We start from the raw sequence: 22,080 nt of genomic DNA on the forward strand, positions 1-22,080 counted from the left end.
ATAATTTCCCCCCCATACAATCCTCTTTCACATGTTTAATTTCTCCTCATGTAAAATATCCAAATGGACCTGGAGAAATTATGTAGATAGGCCAGAGAATGGCAAATGGAGTTTAATATGAAGTGTAGCACAATGTATATTGGTAAAAGAACAAAGAACAGGAAATTTTGTGCAGCGAGGCCCCACAAACAGCAATGAGATAAATGAGCAGATAATGTGTTTGGTGGTGTTGGTTGAAGGTTCAATGTTGGCTATGTCACCAGGAGATGCACTGTGCTCTTCTTTGAATAGTGCCATGGGATCTTTTATATCCATGTGAAGTGGCAGACAGAGTCTCAGTCAAGGTCTCATCCGAATGATACGCTCCGACAGTGCAGCACTCCCCCTAAGTGCTGAACTGAAGTGTCAGCCTAGATAATGTACTCAAGTCTTGAGTGGGACTTGAACCCAGGACTTCTAACTCTGTGGTGTGTGCTACAGGAGAAGCCGGCAGAAGTCTAGAAATAGGTCAGTTAGTTAAGGTGCTGAGTGACAGTGGAGACAAAAATAGGAAGTCAAAAATAATGGCCTGGAATTTGCGGTCCAGATGAAGGGGAACTGGCAGAGTTCACCATCATTCCACCCTTGAAACTGGCCACAATTTCGGGATTTGGCAGGATTCATGTGCAGGCAGATGGGGAAATCCTGAACGATAGCAAAATACTGCAGATGCTGGAAATACTCAGCAGGCCAGGCAACATCCGTGGAGAGAGAAATAGAGTCAACATTTCAGGTCGAAACCCTTCGTCTTGACAAAGGGTTTCGACCTGAAAAGTTGACTCTATTTCTCTCTCCATGGATGTTGCCTGGCCTGCTGAGTTTTTCCAGCATTTTCTGTTGTTATTGGGGAAATCCTGAAGTTGCGGTCAGTCATTGACAGCTCCGAAACAGCTGCGCTGTTCTCCTCCCCCCCCCCCCCCCCCCCCCCCCCACCCCCACAGAGCCGGCAATCGGTGAAATCTCTCAAATCAGGGAAATAGACGAAAACTTCGGCTCTTCCGTAGTAGTGCTGCTGTTAAATTCCCCACTAAAAGTTAAACCCAAAAGGATTAGGTGTAACTGGGGTTTTAACAGAGTATTGACTGCTAAACAAAGGTTATGGGCCTGAAAAACTCATTTTCATTTTGTGTTGTCAAATTTATCCATTTTAATTATAAAAATTTAAGAAACTTAAAAATTTTTTTTTTTTAAAAATGAACTTCTTGACACCGAGATCGCGAGTTCTTTGTGCAAAGCTCACTTCGGGGCCAGCGGTGAACGAACGCCTTTGCTTCACCGCTGACCACAAATTCTGGGCCAATCTTTTGCACCTAATGTTGTTTGTGTCAATTTTTTTTTTAAAGGTTTTGTTTTGTTTCATTTGTTTTCAGTTTTTAAACTACTGTAACGTTATTGGGAACCTACGGTAAATGGTCTCCAAGCTAAGCATGGTGCCTTGCTTAAGGAAAATAGGAAGTTGCATTCTGTTAGGTTACTGAATAGCAGATTTGTTGACTAAGATTGTAGTTAAATAAATATATTTCTAATCTTTCTATCCATACGTAGTTCTCCAGCCCCGTTCGAGTTCTATACTTTCCCATCAATAACACAATTTATTACCAGTGTCGCTGATACAATTACAGTCCTAATGTTGCCTCAGTATTGCTGTGTTTGTGCAATCAAATCGTTACCCACAGTACTCTCAAATTCTTCAGAGCGCTGGTACTGTTATGAAAATATCAGCTGACTGTTCTCCTCACGTGGAAATGTCAAAATGGCAAGTGCTGTCATAAGCATGTTTAAGCTTCCAGCATAGAAAAAATAATAAAATACCCTAGCAAACCTCCCGGTGTTTCTGCCAGCAGAGGAATATAAATACAGAGTATTTAAATCAAAATGGCTAGCTGCACCACTGGCACAGAATCCCAATTCATAATTTAACAAACCCTTAGCCTTTTTATATATAGCTGTGATGACCTACACAGTGCAAGTGATGTTTCTTTAAATTCACATTATCGCCAATGCTATGTTTATGAAATAACCTTTTTAGCAAAAGATCCTCTTTTTTTGGCTGAACATAAATAGAAGTAGAATTCTATTCCATGTGGTTATCTTACATTAAACTCAAAATTAGTGAATAATATGCCTGTGATGCTACAAGAAACCCACAGTCTGATTATAACAGCGAGAAACGAGAAAGACATTGCAGAATATTTTTATTACCGGGACTGGTATTATTCGATCAAATAAGATGGGACATTACAACTGATCTTAGTGCAACATTTATAAGCTTCAAATGATGTATGTTGCACTTTTTACAGCAGAAGAGCACACAAGAACCCAGGAACAAGAAATCCAGACGGAATCAACATTCAGACGCCAAAGATGAAGTAAGTTTAACCAAAAATATGATGGGGTGCGGGAAGCTGTAATTATGTCTTGTATCAGCCAGAATTATATTTGGGAATATTGGAAGGTCGCATGAATTGTTAATAAGTGCAGTTGTTATGCAGACATAATATATCTTTTACTGGGAGATTGAGAAAACCAGTTACATAGAATTGCATGGAAATTACAACCCAAACAAGCTGTTGGGCTAAACTGGTCCTTGTTGGTGATTAGCCTTCACACAAGCAGTAGTCCTAAACCCATGTGTCTGCCCGCCCTGTCCCTATATCCCTTTATTTCCCCCTCCATATATCCCTTTATTCCCCACTCCTTCAACCACCTATCTAACCTATCCTTTAATGTTGACAAGGTCTCTGCTTCAATCACTAACTAGTACTCATTCCACCACCACCTGAGTAAAAACATTTCTCTTGCATTTAATCTTGTATCTATGTCCTCTTGTTCTTGATCCTTCAATCACTGGGAATAGTCTGTTTCTATCTATTCTGTCCCATCCCTACACTACTATCAAATCACCCCTTAATCTCCTCTGTTCTAAGACAACAGCCCCAATTTTCAAGTCTTTTTGTTTGTATTTTGACATATCAGACAGCATCCTAGAGAATCTGCACTGTACCCTCTTTATTGCCTCAACACCCTTCCCATAGCATTGAGCCTAAAACTGCATACAGGACTCCCAACTGTGGTCCTAACTAAGATCTTTAGCAGATTCCCCATTACATCTTGACCTTTTTCTTCTGTACCTCTTGCCATAAACCCAGATTCCATTAGCTTTTTGTGGCTGTATCTATTTGAGGTGCTACATTTCATGTCTTGTGAACCTTGAAAGTATAGTGCTTACTTTTTGAACCAAGATGTGCTCCATCACATTTACTGATAATTGAATTCCCTATATTCCATAACTTTTAATCTTCTGCAATTGTCTCCTGCGTGGTTCCTTGTCAAAGACTTTCTGAACATCCATGTACACCGCATCCACTGCGTTTCCCCCCATCCATCTCCACAAAGACCTCTGTCGGGTTTGTCCAGCACAATCTTCCTGTCTGAAATCCATGTTGGCTGCTTCTAATTATTTTCTCCATCTAAATATTTAATAATTTAATCTTTAATTTAACATTGCAAACTTTTCTCCGACACCGATGTTTAACTGACCTGTAATAGGCAGGTTAGGCCTGTCTCCCTTTTTGAAAATGGCTATTATATTGGCCACTCTCCAGTCCTCCAGCACACATTCACCCTCAGTGGAACCCTGAAATATAATTTCTAGGGCCTCCTGCTTTTTCTTCCCCCATTCCCCTCAGGATACTTGGTTTGATCCCATCAGGTTCTGGTGCTTTATCCTCCTTTCATGTAACAAAATTCTCTAATGCTTTTATTTATTATATATCTCGTATTGCTTTTAAACAATTCACAATTTGCCACCTCCCGAATATCTTTCTCCTTTGTAAACACTGACACGAAATACTTGTTAAGTATCCCTGCCAATTTTCACTTGTCCTCCACTCACTATCCTTTCCTCTCGGGTCCCAGTTCACATTTAACAATTTTTTGTTCTGTTAATTTGTAGAATACTTTACTGTTCTTTTAACTTTTTTTTTAGATTCTCTCCTCGTACTTCCTCCTTGCTTTCCTTATCCCTTTCTTAACCCCTTTCCTTATTTTGTCTTCTTCTCTCATTTTCATCATCATCTATGGGCTCTATAAGCTTTAATTTGAGTTTGTTTATAATCTCTTTATTTTTCCATGACATTCTGAAACTTGAAGCAGTCTTTTTTAAGATGGTCTATACTGCAACTTTGCAACCTCCTTTTTAAAAAAAAAAAAAAAAAAAAAAATTCCATTCCATTGCTGATCTACGGTCCTGTGGTGTTCCACCTCATCTCGGCTTGTAATTCAGTCTGTATGGACTTTAAGCATTTCCTAAGTGTTTACCTAAATATAGTAAAATCTAAGATTAGAACAGTTTTATGCACTGCTCATTATGGTTAACTGCATTTGGTTTGTCAAAGCTTGTTACTATAAAACAAATAGTACTAGTCATAATAGTCAACTGGATGGATTTGGAACTTGGGCAATGCAGTGACAGGCTATTACTTAGTATTTTCTGAATAGTGTCTGCAGTTTAAAGAGTGCAAACTAAGAAATGGGATGATCTCCAAATCTTTACGCTTTCTGTGCCTAACACAAAGAAGGAACATTTCATCCCATCTGATGTATACGTTAAGCTGAAAAGGTTGTCTGCCATAAACAAAACTTGTTTAAAATGAGTTAACATAAATCTAGTCAACGTCTTTCCCCGTGACGTGTGTACATGTCGTTGAGTGTGCTAAGAATTTTGTCTGGAAGGGGGAAGGGGAAAGCATATTCAAATCTTGTTAGTGTTTGTGTTTTCGTTCCCTTTTTAGGAGCCAGAACCTGAAATGGAGGCTGTCAGTTCCAGCCAAGAAATACCTACAGTGCCACCGCAACCCGAGAAGGTTTCAATTGCAACGCAAACAAAGAAGTCAAGTGCCTCCTCACCAAGAATGTTACATCGGAGCACCCAGACTAATAATGACATCCCCTGTCAAAACATGTGCCATGAAAAATACACCAAAATATTTAATGATTTTAAGGAACGTATGAAAGCGGAGCACAAAAGGGAGACTGAACGCGTTGTGAGGGAAGCGCTGGAAAAGGTACAGATCAGTTTTGGCTCAAACCTCCTATTTAGTTCAGGGATTCAAATAACGTTTAGAAACACTCCTAACATTTTGTTACGTGTGATGTAAACTGAAATCCTAAGGCTTTTACAACATGTTTACCTTTAGTTGGTTCATATTACAAGTCATATGTGACACTAGAGCTTCATTTGAAAAAAGGTAAGGATATGTGCAATTTTATTTTTAGAAGACGCGCACGCACCTTTCCCACTTTCCTGGACATTAAATAAATTTAAATTCTTTTCGGTTTTAGTTACCTTTATTTGGGGTGGGGGGTGGGGGGAAGGGGGGAGGAATTTGCTCCATCTTTTTCCTAAATACAAATTACATAGTAATGCCTTTCGACATTCTTGACCATTATAGCAAAGTAACTGTGCCTAGTCGGGACCTAGTACCTCCTTTGTTCCAAGTACAGGTGCTGCATTCCAAGGTACTGTCAAGTTCCAGTTATATTCCAAAATTTGTAAGGAATAGCGGGTCACATTGGAGCTCATTCCGCAGTTGGATGTTCCCAGCGAGGAACAACATTTACGGAGTTATGTACAGCAAATCGTGGGCCTGCAATGCCTGATTTTCTGTCCGTGTAATGGGCTGAATCATGAAGAAGCATTAGAGAAGCTTAAATTAAAAACCGGCGGTGCTGGAAATACACAGCAGCTCTGTCAATATCAGAAGAAAAAAGATGGCACAACCTGTTGGCTATAGACCCTCATCAATCGGTATTGGAAGCTGGAAGATAAGCAAGCCCCTTTGTAGAAATGGATAAAGGAAAAGGGAGCAACAGGTAAAATTCAGTGTCAAGTATGCTGACTCCTGTTGGAGAGGCAATAAATGGATCTCGCTCCCTCTCTCCCATCATTTTGTTCAGCCCTATAAAGGGGCTTGCTTATCTTCCAGTTTCAGGTCTGACTAAAGGTGTACCCCCAAAATGGTCGCCTCCTTTTTGCTCTTTACAGATGTTGATGGACCTCCTGTGCATTTTCAGTTTTTTATTTGATTGCCAGCCTTTGCAGATTTTCTTTTAATCTTTGAGCTTTACTGTATGTGGAGAAGGCAGCTAAAGGGGCCGGGAACTCGTGGAAGTATATAAAATATTGGCCCAGAAATTCGGGTCAGGAGTTTCCTGCAGGTGCAAGCCCCCGACCTACACTTACCTAGCGCGCCGGCAGTTGAGCTCTGGGCCTGCATAGAATTCCTCTCCGGGGCCTGGCCCAGAGGCCGGTGCACAGTGCTGGCATGTCCCAGGGGCGTAGTTAGTGCGATGCGTCCCCTGGGATCACGTGAGCCATGGGCAGCCAATCGGAGGAGGGAAAAGCCCATTCATAAGATTGACAGAAAGACCTGTCAAAACGTATGAATGCTGAGGGCCCAAAACAGTAGTTAACCTTCAAATAAAAAAAATTTTAAATCACACTTTTTAAATAAACTTTAAATTACATTAAATAACTATTTTAAACAATAATTTAAATGTTTGAAAAAAATAATTTTATAAAAAAACGGGGCTAAAAATAAACTTACCTTGCTTTAAAGTATTTAAAAATAACAAACCTGTGGAAAAAACGTTTTAATTTTAATTAATTGACCACTTACCATTTAAAATGCAGTCCTTATGCCTGGTTTTTACATTTCTAAAATCTAAAGACTTAACCTCACGGAAAAACCTGTTTTAAAAAAAAAAAAACAACGTAAGTTCAAAGCGCACGCGCAGACTCCCGCGCGCACGCGTTCGACCTCTGAACCCCTTCGTTCAGAGGATCGGAAGTGCCGGTTTCCCGCGCATGCGTAGTGCATGCAAGGAACCGGCACTTCCATCGGGTCCATGCGTGAGTACTCCGTGCGTACTCACGCGTTGGGACCCGAATTTCTGGGCCATTAAATGGCGTGGTTCGGGTAAACCCAGATTATTACTTCACAGTAAGCAAAGAAAACAGAATTGGAAATGAGTGAAAATTCAATTTGGATCATTGACAGGAAAAATGTTTGGATAATTGAGCAAATAAGGTACTAGCGACAAACATTGGAGTTGTTTAAACTACAATTAGATGCCATAATAACCAACTGAATGGATGGGCCAAATGTTTTCTTCATCCCTGACTTTACTCATGCTCTTAGTCAAGTGGAGATGATTGGGAAATGTTTTATTTGCAAATGAATGCATTAGGCAGTCTTGCAGCTCATTTTTGCACCAGTAAATGTCTGAATGTTTAATACATCAAACAATTTATTAATTTTAAAATGTGTTGCTCTTTTGTTGCCAGACCCATATTTTGCTTGGTGACTTGAACCATATGTGGCAATGTTACTGGAAGAGTGGAGTTTCAAGTTTAGTGTGAAATCCTCTTCTGCTAATCACGGACATCTAGCAGCTATAACCGCATAATTTTAAGATTTATTTTTTTAATAAAGCTGTATTCAGTTGTGTTTAACCAGAATAGGTTGACCTTTTTGAATTGAACATGATGCTGTTACCAGTTCCAAAGTATTCTGTACTCCGGCCAACCATAATTTTGTTTTCAGATTCTAGTTCACCAATTGCGATGCTGAAAAATCCCCAAATACTATGATGATGTCCAGATATGAGGAGTAGTTATATTACTATTTAATATTCTACTAAAATACACACAAGAACGTTTTAAATAAAAAGATTTTAAAATGTCTGTGCCTCTTGTCTTTTTCCCTCTCTCCCTCTATTATATTCACTCTTTTAACATTTATATTATTTTGTCCCTATGTAATCTATTTTAACTCTGATTTCTCTTTGTTTAAAATTTAACTTGTTTTCCTGTGTTTCATCCAATCTGCACTTCCTTTCGGGAGATGGGTTCCATGCAATGCTCCTTCTAAATATTACCATGGGTGTGCGGCCATTTATTTAAATGCGCGGTGCCTTTAAATTTGCAGCTCGGCCGCGCACACGCGCAGTATCTTCAATGGGACAGCTCATGTGCGGTACTTTCACAGATTGCCGCGCAGCTTACAGCGAACTTTGGCTCCGTGTTTCTTAAGTGTGATTCCTGATTTGCTGAAAACCAGTTCTAAAGGATAGTTTTCCAACCAATTAGGGGGGTGAACATTAAAGTTTGAGGCTTTGGAGTGACCTGGTCAGTCTGTGACACCTGGTAAGGTGTTTGTAGTATATATAAAAAAGCTGCTTAACACATTTGAGTGTTTTATATTGAACTTTCTTGAATTTTGCTCCTTAAAATGTCTGCAGTTGCGCACCGAGATGGAGGAGGAAAAGTGTCAGGCAGTGAACAAAGCTGTTGTCAACATGCAGGCCGAGATGGACAGAAAGTGTAAGCAAGTGAAGGAAAAGTGCAAAGAGGAATTCATGGAAGAGATCAAAAAACTGGCCACGCAGCACAAGCAGTTCATCTCCCAGACCAAAAAGAAGCAATGGGTAAGTGACAGAATGATTCCGAAGACATCAACTCAATCCGGGTGATTGAAGAACTGGCTTTCCTGCTGGAATGGGTGATTCAAAAACCTATCTTGATGTGTAGGTTGAGTAATTTATCACTTAAATGCTCTGTTATTTTCATGGCCAACAAGACTTTGAGGATTTGAGTACAGGAGCAAGGATGTCTTACTACAGTTGTACAAGGCCTTGGTGAGACCACACCTGGAGTACTGTGTGCAGTTTTGGTCTCCTTACCTAAGAAAGGATATACTTGCCATAGAGGGAGTGCAGCAAAGGTTCACCAGACTGATTCCTGGGATGGCGGGACTGTCGTATGAGGAAAGATTGGGTCGACTAGGCCTGTATTCACTAGAGTTTAGAAGAATGAGAGGGGACCTCATTGAAATGTATAAAATTCTGACAGGGCTAGACAGACTGGATGCAGCGAGGATGTTTCTCCTGGCTGGGGGGTCTAGAACGAGGGGTTACAGTCTCCGGATACGGGGTAGGACATTCAGGACTGAGATGAGGAGAAATTTCTTCACTGAGGGTAGTGACACTATGAAATTCTCTATCACAGAAAGCTGTGGAAGCCAAGTCACTGAATATATTTAAGAAGGAGATAGATTTATAGACACAAAAGGCATCAAGGGTTTTGGGGAGAGAGCAGGAATATGGTATTGAGATAAGAGGATCAGCCATGATCATATTGAATGGCGGAACAGGATCGAATGGCCTACTCCTGCTCCTATTTTTCTATGTTTCTACACAAAATGCTGTTGCTTGGACATCAAATCGTGCTAAGGGGGGTAAGTGCAGAAATTCGTGTGGAATGATTTGATGCAGACTGCTGAAATCTTGTGGCGTTGTACCTTGTGAATTGCTCACCCTGCCTGTATGACACGGTTGCCTTACACAAATAATGGCACCGTCCCAGGTTGATGCATGAATTCTCCTTCCCCACTGTTGACAAATTAACATTCTTCTTTCCACATGGTAAATTCAGGTGTTTTTTTTTCCTCCAGCACATTTCTCAAGATCTTGAATTTCCTTAGCTCAGTCCTGTTGAACCCATGTGAACTATGTTGCTGATCCGCACTGACTTCAGATTCCCGTTTGTCAGTTGTATCGAACTCTGTTCTAGTCAAGTTTCCAGCTGTGCCATTAAAAACTGCAAAAGAGGTTGTAGTAGCGGTCAGCAACGGTGACGTGTAGGCATTAACATCACTGTGCAAAGGCCCCTCGTGAACTCATTGCTGTTCAGAAATATCCTCCATCACCCCCCAGAGGTACCAGTATTTCTGCTCTAGCTGTCGGTGCTGTGGAAGTTTTAACTCTACCATACGTGTGACGCCATGGGCAGGTTCCCCACCCGCAAGTCAGCCTGATTGACAGGCTGGCTTCCAGTCAGGCGGGGAACATTGGCTGGACAGGACACCACAGCAACAGGTAGGTCCAGGGGGGGTGGGGGGTCTGATCCCTGGCAGCGGGTTGGCTGACTGCCCTCCCCCATCCTGTCTGAGTAAAAGTTGAAAGTGGGTGGGTTGGGGTCGGGATTTAGATTTTAAAACTTTAACTACCCCCGCGCTCCTAACCCACCCGATTTTTCATGTTAAAATTCCCCCCCTTGGTCTCCATATCAAATTATAGCCTGGCAGCCTACCCACCAGTGCCACTAGCTGGGGTTGAAACTATTTCAGGATTTACTTTTCTGAAGGAAATTTTTTTGCCATTAGTAGTGTGAAGCTTTCATTCCTGGACTATTACCTTTATCTCTTCAAACAAAACTACGACTCCTGAATATGGTGGTAATCTCCTAGATTGCCATCTCTGCTCTCTTAGTGAGCCAGAAAATGGAATCCAGTTGTCCGTTACTGGATAGTACAGAATTATGGACAAGCACGTCTCTTTGGTCTTTGACTGTTAAAGAGCTACTGAAGAATATTATTTTGATCTGCTTTTGAAAAGAGGACCTCCTTTGTTTCACACGAGGAGTGCTTATAGAAAAGCAAAATACTACGGATGCTGGAAATCTGAAATAAAAGCAGAAAATGCTGGAAATACTCCGTAGGTCAGGCAGCATTTGTGGAGAGAGAAGCAGGCTTAACAGTTCAGGTCAGTGACCTTTTCCTTAGAACTTGTAGATACTATTTCTGGAGAAGGCCCTTGCTTTCATCCCTGAGATCTTCCTGGAGTCTTCACCTGCTATCCAGCAGGTTTCCTCCACATCCCAGGCTTCTCATCATGGCAAGATGTCAGAAGAGGATTTAATGCTGCTCTCTCACAGTTAACAATGTAGCATTGCCTTTGCCAAAGCAAGCCTATGGATGCTGCTGAACACTACTTGTTCTCTGTATGATGACCCTGGTCATCTTCATGGTAACTTTTGCAAGATTCTGCATGAGCTTTCTCCAGTTAAATCTCCTGGTCTGAATTATTGTCTAGTGTCACAAGTTGTGGTGATTTAGCAGCTTTAGATCACCAGCGCCGGACCCTCGATCAAAATGTTTTTTCTAGGTTCAGGTAACCACCTCGATACCATCCTGACCTGATCTTTTTTGGATGGTTGTCGGTACAGTGCCTGGATCTGGTTCTCCATGGGAATGCAGATAACACATCAACCAACTCAAACTTCCATCCCCATGGGGCATACAGACCTGACCCAAGGCATATTGGTTTGTCTCTGTCCAGATAGCACCACAGTGCTCCATTATAATAACAATCAAGGAGACTTGAAACTACCCGTCTAACCTTTTCAGCTGATGTGGACAGTGCAAGATCTCAATCTGCGTCGCCAATAACACACCACGTAAATAGATTGTTTACATAGAGCTGACTCACCAGTTTTTTTCAAACCTTGTGGGAGGACCAGTGTCGAGTCAGTCTGAATGCAGAACAGCGTGATATTTTTGTGGGATTAGACTTGGAATGGAGGAAACTAGCAGAGCCCTTTTGGATCGCATCATATTGTAGAAGGGAGAATGGTAATTCTGGACTGCTTTTTGCCCTCCAGTCACGTTCCTCAAACATACTACAGGAAACTCTTTATTATCCGGCACCAATGGGACCGGCGTGGTGCCGGTTTATCAAAAAGTCCGGATTACAGAGAAGTATAAGGTACGAGAGCTCCGTACACAGCAACAAACCCAGGCTTCCATGTTGCTTAGCAACATGTGCAGGAACTCCGGCCACAGACCAAGCGTCCCTGTTGCTTAGCAACAAGTGCACGAACCCCAGTTACACAGCCACAGATCCAGGAACTGCCACTAATATAAAGTAAAATTTACCTGAACCTACTCCTGCATTTTGCCGGTTAACAGAGGTTTCCGGTTGTAGGTGCAGGTTAAAAGAGAGTTTCCTGTAATGCAGTGCAGAGCCGTACCAGTCACCCCCTGCTTCACAGCAGGAACTTTCTGACCGTCTTGGCTATTAAAAGGAAACTGCTATTAGCCCCGGAGGGTCTCTGTGTGCTATGGTGGTTTCCAAGAATCCCTTCACTAATAAAACTTATAATACAGAATAGAAGAATATTGTTGCTTGATATTCTGCCAGAAGAGAGACACGAGGGGGTTTAAATTTTAGCATCCTTCCAGTGTTTGTTGACTGTAGCCTTGAAGCCACGTTCTTTTTGGGAGTTAGTGTTGCAGTTAGTGCAAGTTTTTCTGTATATCTTGCTATGAAGGATCTCTTGGAGAGCATCCTTTTTTTTTTCATGAAATGGGCCTGGAAATCAAATCCTACTTTATTCCAGCTCCTTGAGATTTAAATCTGGTATATATCTAACTAATGATAAACACGCCTCTCCTTTCCCCCAGAACTACTGCCAACTCAGAGCATCTCTGGCATTAGTTTTAATGAGATTAGTGTGTGACACTGGCAATCAAACAATAATATTTGATGAGATGTGAAGATTGACCAGTCATCCAAAAGGTATTTGAAGTAAGAAATTAAAATAATTTTTCCATTATTTCCCTAGAGTCAGAGTTGAAATGTTGGGTAGATTTTGCTAAAATACTATTTTATATTAATCAAAGTTTGTTTTTGTTTTTTTTTACAAAGTTTTCCAACTTTTTCTATCATGTGGGACTACCATTTATAACAAAAAAAGATGGTTGAATGTATCCTGCATTATCGGCTAGGTGGTGGGGACCTTCAGATAATGGTCATTCTACTCCATTTAATTTTACTTCGGAAAGGTTTGTACGGTGACATCTCCAGAGATGCTATTTGAAACCACTGCCATACTTTTTACTAAGAATAATTGCACAGATTTATCAGCCGAGGATGAAGTAACATTTTGTTTAAAGTGAATAAATGGGTTTTCTTCCACTGCCCTCTGGTGTGTATAGGATGCTAGAATTAAGCAAGACTTTAAACTTGTTGGGCCATCTTCATTTGTTGAATGCAAGCATTCTCCACATAATCAATTTCCAATTCTCCCTGCCACACACAGTCCCTTTCTTGGGAGTATATTATACACTGAAGTTGTTATTTTATATGATTAGAATTATATTCCCCCCCCCCCCCCCCCCCAATTATATTGGTTACAAAAGAACAGCTGCATCAATCCAGCAGAGCAAGGGAGGGTCACATGGATGATGCAGTTACATCCTCCATGTCAAAACCTTATTAAAGGGACAACATTCTCATGATTTTCCACTTTAGTAATCCAAGCTTCCTTCTGTAGATAGTGAAGGGTCTATTTGTTTGAATAATGAAAATGACCCTATCGGTAGATAGTCTACTGTTAGACTTGGATTAGATGAAAGAGTTATACACAGAAAAACATCCTGAACAAAGTGCGATCAGCAGAATTTAATGCAAGGCAAGTCATGGTTAAGGAGGTTTTCAGATCTGGAATATGTTCCCCCTCCATCCTTTCAGTGGAAATAAATTCAGTTCTGCAAGTCTGTTTGCATAATTGAAGAGCAAGCCTTATGTCATGGAATCCACATCACTCCTTGATCCCTGCTCAATGTATTGATATCCTTTTTGATGCCCCAAACTCCTTTTCAGTATTCCAAATATGGGCTGATCAATGATCTATACGTGTTTCAACTTCTAATATCCTGAAACAACCCCAACCAATTACCAACTTATTAGCCACCTCCCAGTTATCAGGAAAGTGATGGGTGGAGTCACTAACAGTGCTGTCAAGCGGCACGTACTCAACAATAACCTGCTCACTGATGCTCAGGTTAGCTTCCACCAGAACCACCTGGCTCCAGACATAGAAACATAGAAGATAGGAGCAGGAGTAGGCCATTCGGCCCCTCGAGCCTGCTCCGCCATTCAATGCGATCATGGCTGATCATCCAAGTTCAGTACCCGGTCCCTGCTTTCTCCCCATACCCCTGGATCCCTTTGGCCTTAAGAAATATATCCAACTCCTTCTTGAATATATTTAATGAATTGGCCTCTACTGCCTTCTGTGGTAGAGAATTCCACAGGTTCACCACTCTCTGGGTGAAGAAATTCCTCCTCATTTCTGTCCTAAAAGGCCTACCCCTTATCCTTAGACTGTGACCCCCAGTTCTGGATTCCCTGACCATCGGGAACATCCTCCCTGCATCTAGTCTGTCCAGTCCTGCCAGAATTTTATAAGTTTCAATGCGATCCCCCCTCATTCTTCTAAACTCCAGCGAGTACAAGCCCAATCGACCCAATTTCTCCTCGTACGTCATTCCTGCCATCCCAGGTATCAGCCTGGTGAATCTTCGCTGAACTCCTTCCATGGCAAGAATATCCTTCCTCAGATAAGGCAACCAAAACTGCACACAATACTCGAGATGTGGTCTCACCAAGGCCCTGTACAACTGCAGCAAGACATCCTTGTTCCTGCACTCGAACCCTCTCGCTATGAAGGCCAACATACCATTTGCCGCCTTAACCGCCTGCTACACCTGCATGCTTACCTTCAGCGACTGGTGCACAAGGACACCCAGGTCTCAGAGTCATAGAGTTATACAGCACGGATAGAGGCCCATCGTGTCCGCGCCGGCCATCACGCCCTGTCTAATCTAATCCCATATTCCAGCATTTGGTCCGTAGCCTTGTATGCTATGGCATTTCAAGTGCTCATCCAAATGCTTCTTGAATGTTGTGAGGGTTCCAGCCTCCACAACCCTTTCGGGCAGTGAGTTCCAGACTCCAACCACCCTCTGGGTGAAAAAGTTCTTTCTCAAATCCCCTCTAAACCTCCCACCCTTTACCTTGAATCTATGCCCCCTAGTTATTGACCCTTCTACTAAGGGAAAAAGCTCCTTAGTATCCATCCTATCTATGCCCCTCATAATTTTGTACACCTCAATCATGTCCCCCCTCAGCCTCCTCTGCTCCAAGGAAAACAAACCCAATCTGCCCAGTCTCTCTTCATAGCTGAAGCGTTCCAGCCCTGGTAGCATCCCGGTGAATCTCCTCTGCACCCCCTCCAAAGCTATCACATCCTTCCTGTAGTGTGGCGACCAGAACTGCACACAGTATTCCAGCTGTGGCCTAACCAGTGTTTTATACAGCTCCATCATAACCTCCTTGCTCTTGCCTTCATTAGCCGAGGCATAGAGTACAAGTATCCCATATGCCTTTTTTACCACCTTATCCACCTGTTCCGCCGCCTTCAGGGATCTGTGTACTTGCACACCCAGATCCCTCTGACCCTCCGTCTTGCCTAGGGTCTTACCATTCATTGTGTATTCCCTTGCCTTGTTAGTCCCCCCCAAAGTGCATCACCTCGCACTTTTCCGGGTTAAATTCCATTTGCCACTGTTCCGCCCATCTGACCAACCCATCGATATCGTCCTGCAGACTGAGACTACCCTCCTCGCTATTTACCACCCTACCAATTTTTGTATCATCCGCGAACTTACTGATCATACCTTTTACATTCATATCCAAGTCATTAATATAGACCACAAACAGCAAGGGACCCAGCACCGATCCCTGTGGTACCCCACTGGCCACAGGCTTCCAGTCACAAAAACAACCTTCGACCATCACCCTCTGCCTTCTGCCACTAAGCCAGTTTTTTATCCAACGTGCCAAGGCACCCTGGATTCCATGGGCTCTTACCTTCTTGACCAGTCTCCTGTGCGGGACTTTATCGAAGGCCTTACTGAAATCCATGTATACCACATCCACTGCGTTGCCCTCATCCACACACCTAGTCACCCCCTCAAAAAATTCAATCAAATTAGTCAGACATGATCTTCCCTTGACAAAGCCATGTTGACTATCCCTGATTAATCCTTGCCTCTCCAAGTGGAGACTGATTTTGTCCCTCAGATTTTTTTCCAATAATTTTCCCACCACTGATGTTAGGCTCACTGGCCTGTAGTTCCCCCGTTTTTCCTTACTCCCCTTCTTGAATAATGGAACTACATTAGCGGTTCTCCAGTCCTCTGGCACATCCCCTGTGGCCAGAGAGGTTCTGAATATGTGTGTTAGAGCCCCCGCAATCTCTTCCTTTGCCTCACACAGCAGCCTGGGATACATTTCGTCCGGGCCTGGGGATTTATCCATTTTTAGGCCTGCTAAAACCGCCAATACCTCCTCCCTCTCGATGTTAATGTGTTCGAGCATATCACAGTCCCCCCGCCCTATTTCTATGTCTACATCGTCCCCCTCCATAGTGAAAACAGATGCAAAAAATTCATTTAGAACCCCTCCTACATCTTCCGGCTCCACACACAGATTGCCACTTTTGTCCCTAATGGGCCCTATTTTTTCCCTAGTTATCCTCTTACCCTTAATATACTTATAAAACATCTTAGGATTTTCCTTTATTTTGCTCGCCAGTGTTATTTCATGGCCCCTCCTTGATCTCCTAATTTATTTTTTAAGTATCCCCCTGCACTTTTTGTACTCCTCTAGGGCTTCCTCCGTCTTTAGCCTTTTGTATCTGCCAAAAGCCCTCCTTTTTTTTCTAATCCATTCTCGTATATCCCCTGACATCCAAGGTTCCCTGTGGTTTTTGGAACCACCCTTGACCTTTACGGGAACATGTTGCCATTGTATGATCTCACTCTCCCTTCTGAAAGCCTCCCATTGCTCCGATGCGGATTTTCCTACAAGTAGCTGATCCCAGTCCATTTTGGCCAGATCCTGCCTTATCCTATTAAAATCGGCCTTCCCCCAATTTAGAACTTTTATTTCCGGCCCATCCCTGTCCTTTTCCATGACCACCTTAAATCTCACCATATTATGGTCACTGTCACCAAAGTGCTCACCTACTAGCACTTCTTCCACTTGGCCGGCCACATTCCCTAGAATTAGGTCCAGTACCGCCCCCTCTCTTGTAGGACCTTCTACATGCTGGCTCAAAAAGCTCTCCTGGATGCACTTTAAGAATTCTACACCCTCTGTGCCTTTCACACTCTGACTATCCCAGTTAATATTGGGGAAGTTGAAATCCCCCATTATTATTACCCTATTATTTGCACATTTCTCTGAGATTTGCCTACATATCTGTTCCTCTATCACAGAAATCACAGAAACCCCACAGTGCAGATAGAGGCCATCTATCTCCCCTTGACTGTTTGGAGGCCTATAGTACACTCCCAGCAAAGTGCTTGCCCCCTTCTTGTTTTTAAGCTCCACCCATATGGCCTCATTTGAGGAACCTGCTAATATGTCATCCCTCCTTACTGCAGTAATTGACTCCTTAATTAATATTGCTACACCCCCTCCTCTTATTTACCCCCCCCCCCCCCCCCCCGTCTCACCTGAAGATTCTGTACCCCGGAATATTGAGCTGCCAGTCTTGCCCCTCCCTCAACCATGTCTCCGTGATAGCAACAAGATCATACTCCCATGTGTTTATCAACACCTTCAGTTCATCCACCTTATTTGCAAGACTCCTTGCATTAAAATAGATGCCATCGTTGCACTTCCCCTTCTCCCAATCTATTGCCATTCAGATAATAATCTGCCTTCCTGTTTTTGACACCAAAGTGGATAACCTCACATTTATCCATGTTATATTGCATCTGCCATGCTTCTGCCCAATCACCCAACCTGTCCAAATCATCCTGTAGTTTCTCGGCATCCTCCTCACAGCACACACGCCCACCCAGCTTTGTGTCGTCTGCAAATTTGGAGATGTTACATCTAGTCCCCTTGTCTAGATCATTAACATATATTGTGAATAGCTGGGGTCCAAGGACCGATTCCTGTGGTACCCCACTAGTCACTGCCTGCCACTCATCATTACAGCATTGATCCAAGCATGGACACGAGCTGAATTGGAGAGGTAAGAGTGACTCCTTGACATAAGGCAGCATTCAACCAAGTGTGGCACCAAGGAGCCTTAATAAACCTGAAGTCACTGGGGATCAGGGATAAACTCTCCAATGGCTGGAGTCATACCTGGCACAAAGGACAATGGTTGTGATTGGTGGAGGCCAATCATTTCAGCCTGAGGGCATTGCTGCAAGAGTTCCTCAGGGCAGTGTTTAAGACTCAACTATCTTCAACTGCTTCATCAGTGACCTTCCCTACATCATAAGGCTAGAAGTGGGTTATTTGCTGATGATTGCACAGTGTTCAGCTCCTTTTACAATTCCTCAGATAACGAGGTATGGCACTATAGTGTTTATGTTACTGGAACATAACATAATGTCCGGTAGAACATGAATTCAAATCTCACCATGGTAGTTTGAGAATTCGAATTAAATTTTAAAAATCTGGAAATAAAAAACTGGTCTCAGTAAAAGTGACCATGAAGTTGTCAGATTGTTGTAAAAGCCCAACTGGTTCACTAATGTCCTTTAGAGAAGGAAACCTGCTGTCGTTACCCAGTCTGGCCTATATGTGACTCCAGTCCCACACTAATGTGGTTGACTTATAACTACCCTCTGAAGCGGCCTAGCAAACCACTCCATTGTACCAAACTGCTGCATGCCCCCCACCACCTTCTCTGGGCAACTAGGGCTGGCCTTACAAGCGATGTCCACATCCCAAGAATGAATAATATATTTGAAAAAGCAGTCCGTGCCCAGATGCAGAAAGACCTGGACAACATCCAGGCTTGGGCTGATAATTAACAAGTAACATTTGTGCCACACAGTGCCAGGCAATGACCATCTCCAACAAAAGTGAGCCTAACCACCTGCCCTCGATATTTTAATAGTGGGAGACTTGGCGATAATAATGCTATCAGCATCCTGGGGGTCATCATCGACCAGAAACCAAACTGGTCCCGCCACACAAACACCATGGCTACTAAATGAGGGCAGAGGCTGGGTATTCTGCCACAAGTGGTCATCTCCTGACTCCTCAAAGCCCCTCTACTGCCTACAAGGCACCAGTCATGAGTGTGATGGGATAGTCTTCATTTGCCTCATTGGGTGCAGCTGCAACAACATTCAGAAGCTTGACACAATCCAGGGCATAGCAGTCTGCTCGATCGGCACCTCATCCAATAGCCTGAATATCTACCCCTGCACCACCAACATACCGTGGCTGCAATGTATTCTATATACAGGAGGCACTGCAGCAAGTCGCCAAAGCTTCTTGGGCAGCACCTCCCAAACCAGTGGCCTCCACCACCTAGAAGGACAAGGGCAGCGGGTGCATGGGAACACCACCACCTCCAAGTCATGTCATCCCAACTTGGACCGTTCCTTCATTGTCATTGGGTGAAAATCCTGAAACTCCCTACCTGTGGAGTACCTTCACCACATGGACTGCATCAGACTGCTTCTCAGGGCAACCAGGGATAAATGCCAGTGATGTACACGTCTCAAGAATTAATGTTAAAGAAAAAGACACACGTACTCGGTTAGCCTGTTAACAGCTTCATGTGGATTGGATGTTTTTGTTGAATGGCCAATTGTCACCCCAAATGCTTCTACTTTTCTGATTTTTAATCATTTATTCTCATTGTGCCCACATATTTCATATTTACTGAAAAATGCCAATGCAAATTAAATCAACTACTGTCCAGAAATGAAACTCTTACAGATTGCTATGGGTAAGATTTTGTTTTGAAATAACTGAAAATGCATTTGAAGGTTTGTCTTAACTTGTACTTTAGCAAGCCGGAGAGTTACTTAAATGAAACACAACTACCAGGAGATGGGTGGGAAGTGTTCTAAGGGAGTAGTCCTAAAATTGTCCCAGTCCGACAGCTTAATGATTATGACTGTATATATGGAAGTATGACACATTTGGGACCACAAGTATATGACACAAAACAAGCACGGTGGCATAGTGGTTAGCACTGTTGCCTCACAGCGCCAGGGACCCGGGTTCGAATCCGGCCTCGGGCGACTGTCTGTGTGGAGTTTGCACATTCTCCCCGTGTTTGCGTGGGTTTCCTCCGGGTGCTCCGGTTTCCTCCCACAGTCCAAAGATGTGCAGGTTAGGTTGATTGGCTATGATAAATTGACCCTTAGTGTTAGGGGGATTAAATACGTGGGGTTACGGGGATAGGGTGGGATATGTGTTGGTGTAGGGGTTACGGGGATCGGGTGGGATATGTGTCGGTGCAGGCTCGATGGGCCGAAATGGCCTCTATCTGCACTGTGGGGTTTCTGTGATTCTGTGAACAAGTAGCAAAATTAACCATTTGAGTCCACCAGAAGTGTAACTATGTATCTTATTAATGCACGAGGCTGTTTAAAAATTTTTTTTTTAAATCAGACGGGATCCATGGCATTATAAACAAACATAGAGTACAAAATAAGGAAGTTATGTTAAACTTTCATAAATCATTGCTTAGGCCCCAGCTGGAGTACTGTGTCCAATTCTGGGCACCACACTTCAAGAAGGATGTCAAGGCCTTGGAGAGGGTGCAGAGGAGTTTTACTAGAATGATACCAGGGATGCGGGACTTCAGTTATGTGGAGAGACTGGAGAAGCTGGGATTGTTTTCCTTCGAGCAGAGAAGGTTAAGGGGAGATTTAATAGAAGTGTTCAGAATCATGAAGGTTTTGATTAATAAATAAGGAAAAACTGTTTCCAGGGCATAAGGGTCGGTAACCAGAGGACACCGATTTAAGGTAATTGGCAAAAGAACCAGCGGCAAGATGAGACCTTTTTTAACGCAGCCAGTAGCTTTGATCTGCAGTGCACTGCCTGAAAGGGTGGTGGAAGCAGATTCAGTAATAACTTTCAAAAAGGGAATTGGATAAATATTTGAAGGGGAAACATTGTAGGGATATGGGGAACGCGCAGGGGAGTGGGACTAATTAGAAAACTCTTTCAAAGAGCCGGCACAGACACGATGGGCTGAATGGCCGCCGTCTGTGCTGTATCATTCTATGATTCTATAATGTACAGGTCTAATACTGCTTTGCAATGTCTGATGTTCAGAGTAGGCATTCCTTTATTGGAGGAAGTACTGAAATTCTATTGCTATTTTGGAGAACAGTATGGCCCTTTTTGCAGTCAATACAAGGAACACATTGATGTGGTGTCAGCTTGGCTCTGTGGTAGCACTCTTGCCTCCAAGTCAGAAAGCTTTAGGTTCAAGCCCCACTCTGGGAACTTGAACACGTAATCTAGGTTGAATCTTTGGTGATTTGAGGTAATGCTGCATTGTTGGAGATGCTGTCTTTTGGATGAGATGTTAAACTGAGGCTCTAACTACCTGTTCAGGTGGATGTAAAAGATCCCATGGGACTACTTGAAGAGCAGGCCAACTTTTATCTCTCAACCAACGCCATCAAAACCAATTAACTGATCGTTTCTCATTACTGTTTGTCAGACTGTTTGTTGGCTGCTATGTTTGCCTACAAAACAGCAGTGACTACACTTGAAAAGTACTTAATTGGCTGTGACGTGCTTTGGGACATCCTGAGGACATTAATAGTGCTTTATAAATACAAGTCTTTCTTTAATAAAGGCTTGCGTTTCAGAAAACAGCCCACAGAACCATCTGTTGTATTCCAATTAGGAAAGTTCATCTAACAAATAGCCTTTCATCTTTATTCAGGAAAAATAATTGGCCATTACTTTTTGTCACTGCGTTTATGTAGGAGCAGGGAAAGCTAATCCATTACAGAACTACCATTCCTACTCAAAATGTTCATACATAGCCAAATGTTTTTGGTTCTGCACATGCAATGTTACTAAAGATGGTAATTTAAATACTCAATTGTGGCTGCAATGGAGTTCAGCTTTGCCAACTTTAAAAAATGGCTGACTCAAGAAATGTGCTTTAAATTAAGAAAGAATGTTTGAGCTGTACTGATACTCTCCCACTGTACATCTTCAGTGCACTTACTTATAACTGGTACATCAGAGCCCTCTATTGGTGGTATCTTGGCTTGCACCTTGACACATTTTTTAAACATCATTTTTCAACCGATATTCTATTGAAGCTTTGTATACTCGAGAGTTCACAGAAGAAATCCAGATGTATAGTCGAGTACTTCTGCTATTATCTCATTGTTCAATTCTGTTTCATTTTTTAAAAATATGTATTTCAATGGATGTTATTCTGATCACCTGATGCACCATGATGTCACGGCCTACTGGAATGTGGACAGTACAGATATAAAATCCAATTCTTTTAAATGGAGGAAACTTTTCATTATCAGAAACAAAATG

The 22,080-nt window shown here is 42.6% G+C and overlaps 1 protein-coding gene across 4 annotated transcripts in view; it reads left to right on the forward strand.

Moving 5' to 3' along the window:
- zmynd11 (zinc finger, MYND-type containing 11) overlaps positions 1 to 22,080 on the forward strand; it is a 182,546-nt gene that overhangs the window by 158,799 nt on the left and 1,667 nt on the right. For 3 of the 4 annotated variants that reach the window (XM_085987571.1, XM_085987573.1, XM_085987574.1), the window contains 3 exons: positions 2,340 to 2,408; positions 4,833 to 5,105; positions 8,344 to 8,529. In XM_085987571.1, coding sequence (XP_085843697.1) covers positions 2,340 to 2,408; positions 4,833 to 5,105; positions 8,344 to 8,529 — 528 coding nt within the window. The remainder of the gene's footprint in view (positions 1 to 2,339; positions 2,409 to 4,832; positions 5,106 to 8,343; positions 8,530 to 22,080) is intronic. The other variant, XM_085987572.1, reaches the window with a different exon arrangement.

Source organism: Somniosus microcephalus, chromosome 5, assembly GCF_052327205.1.
Source record: "Somniosus microcephalus isolate GS21.2 chromosome 5, FLI_Smic_1.0, whole genome shotgun sequence".
NCBI classification, from domain to species: Eukaryota; Metazoa; Chordata; class Chondrichthyes; order Squaliformes; family Somniosidae; genus Somniosus; species Somniosus microcephalus.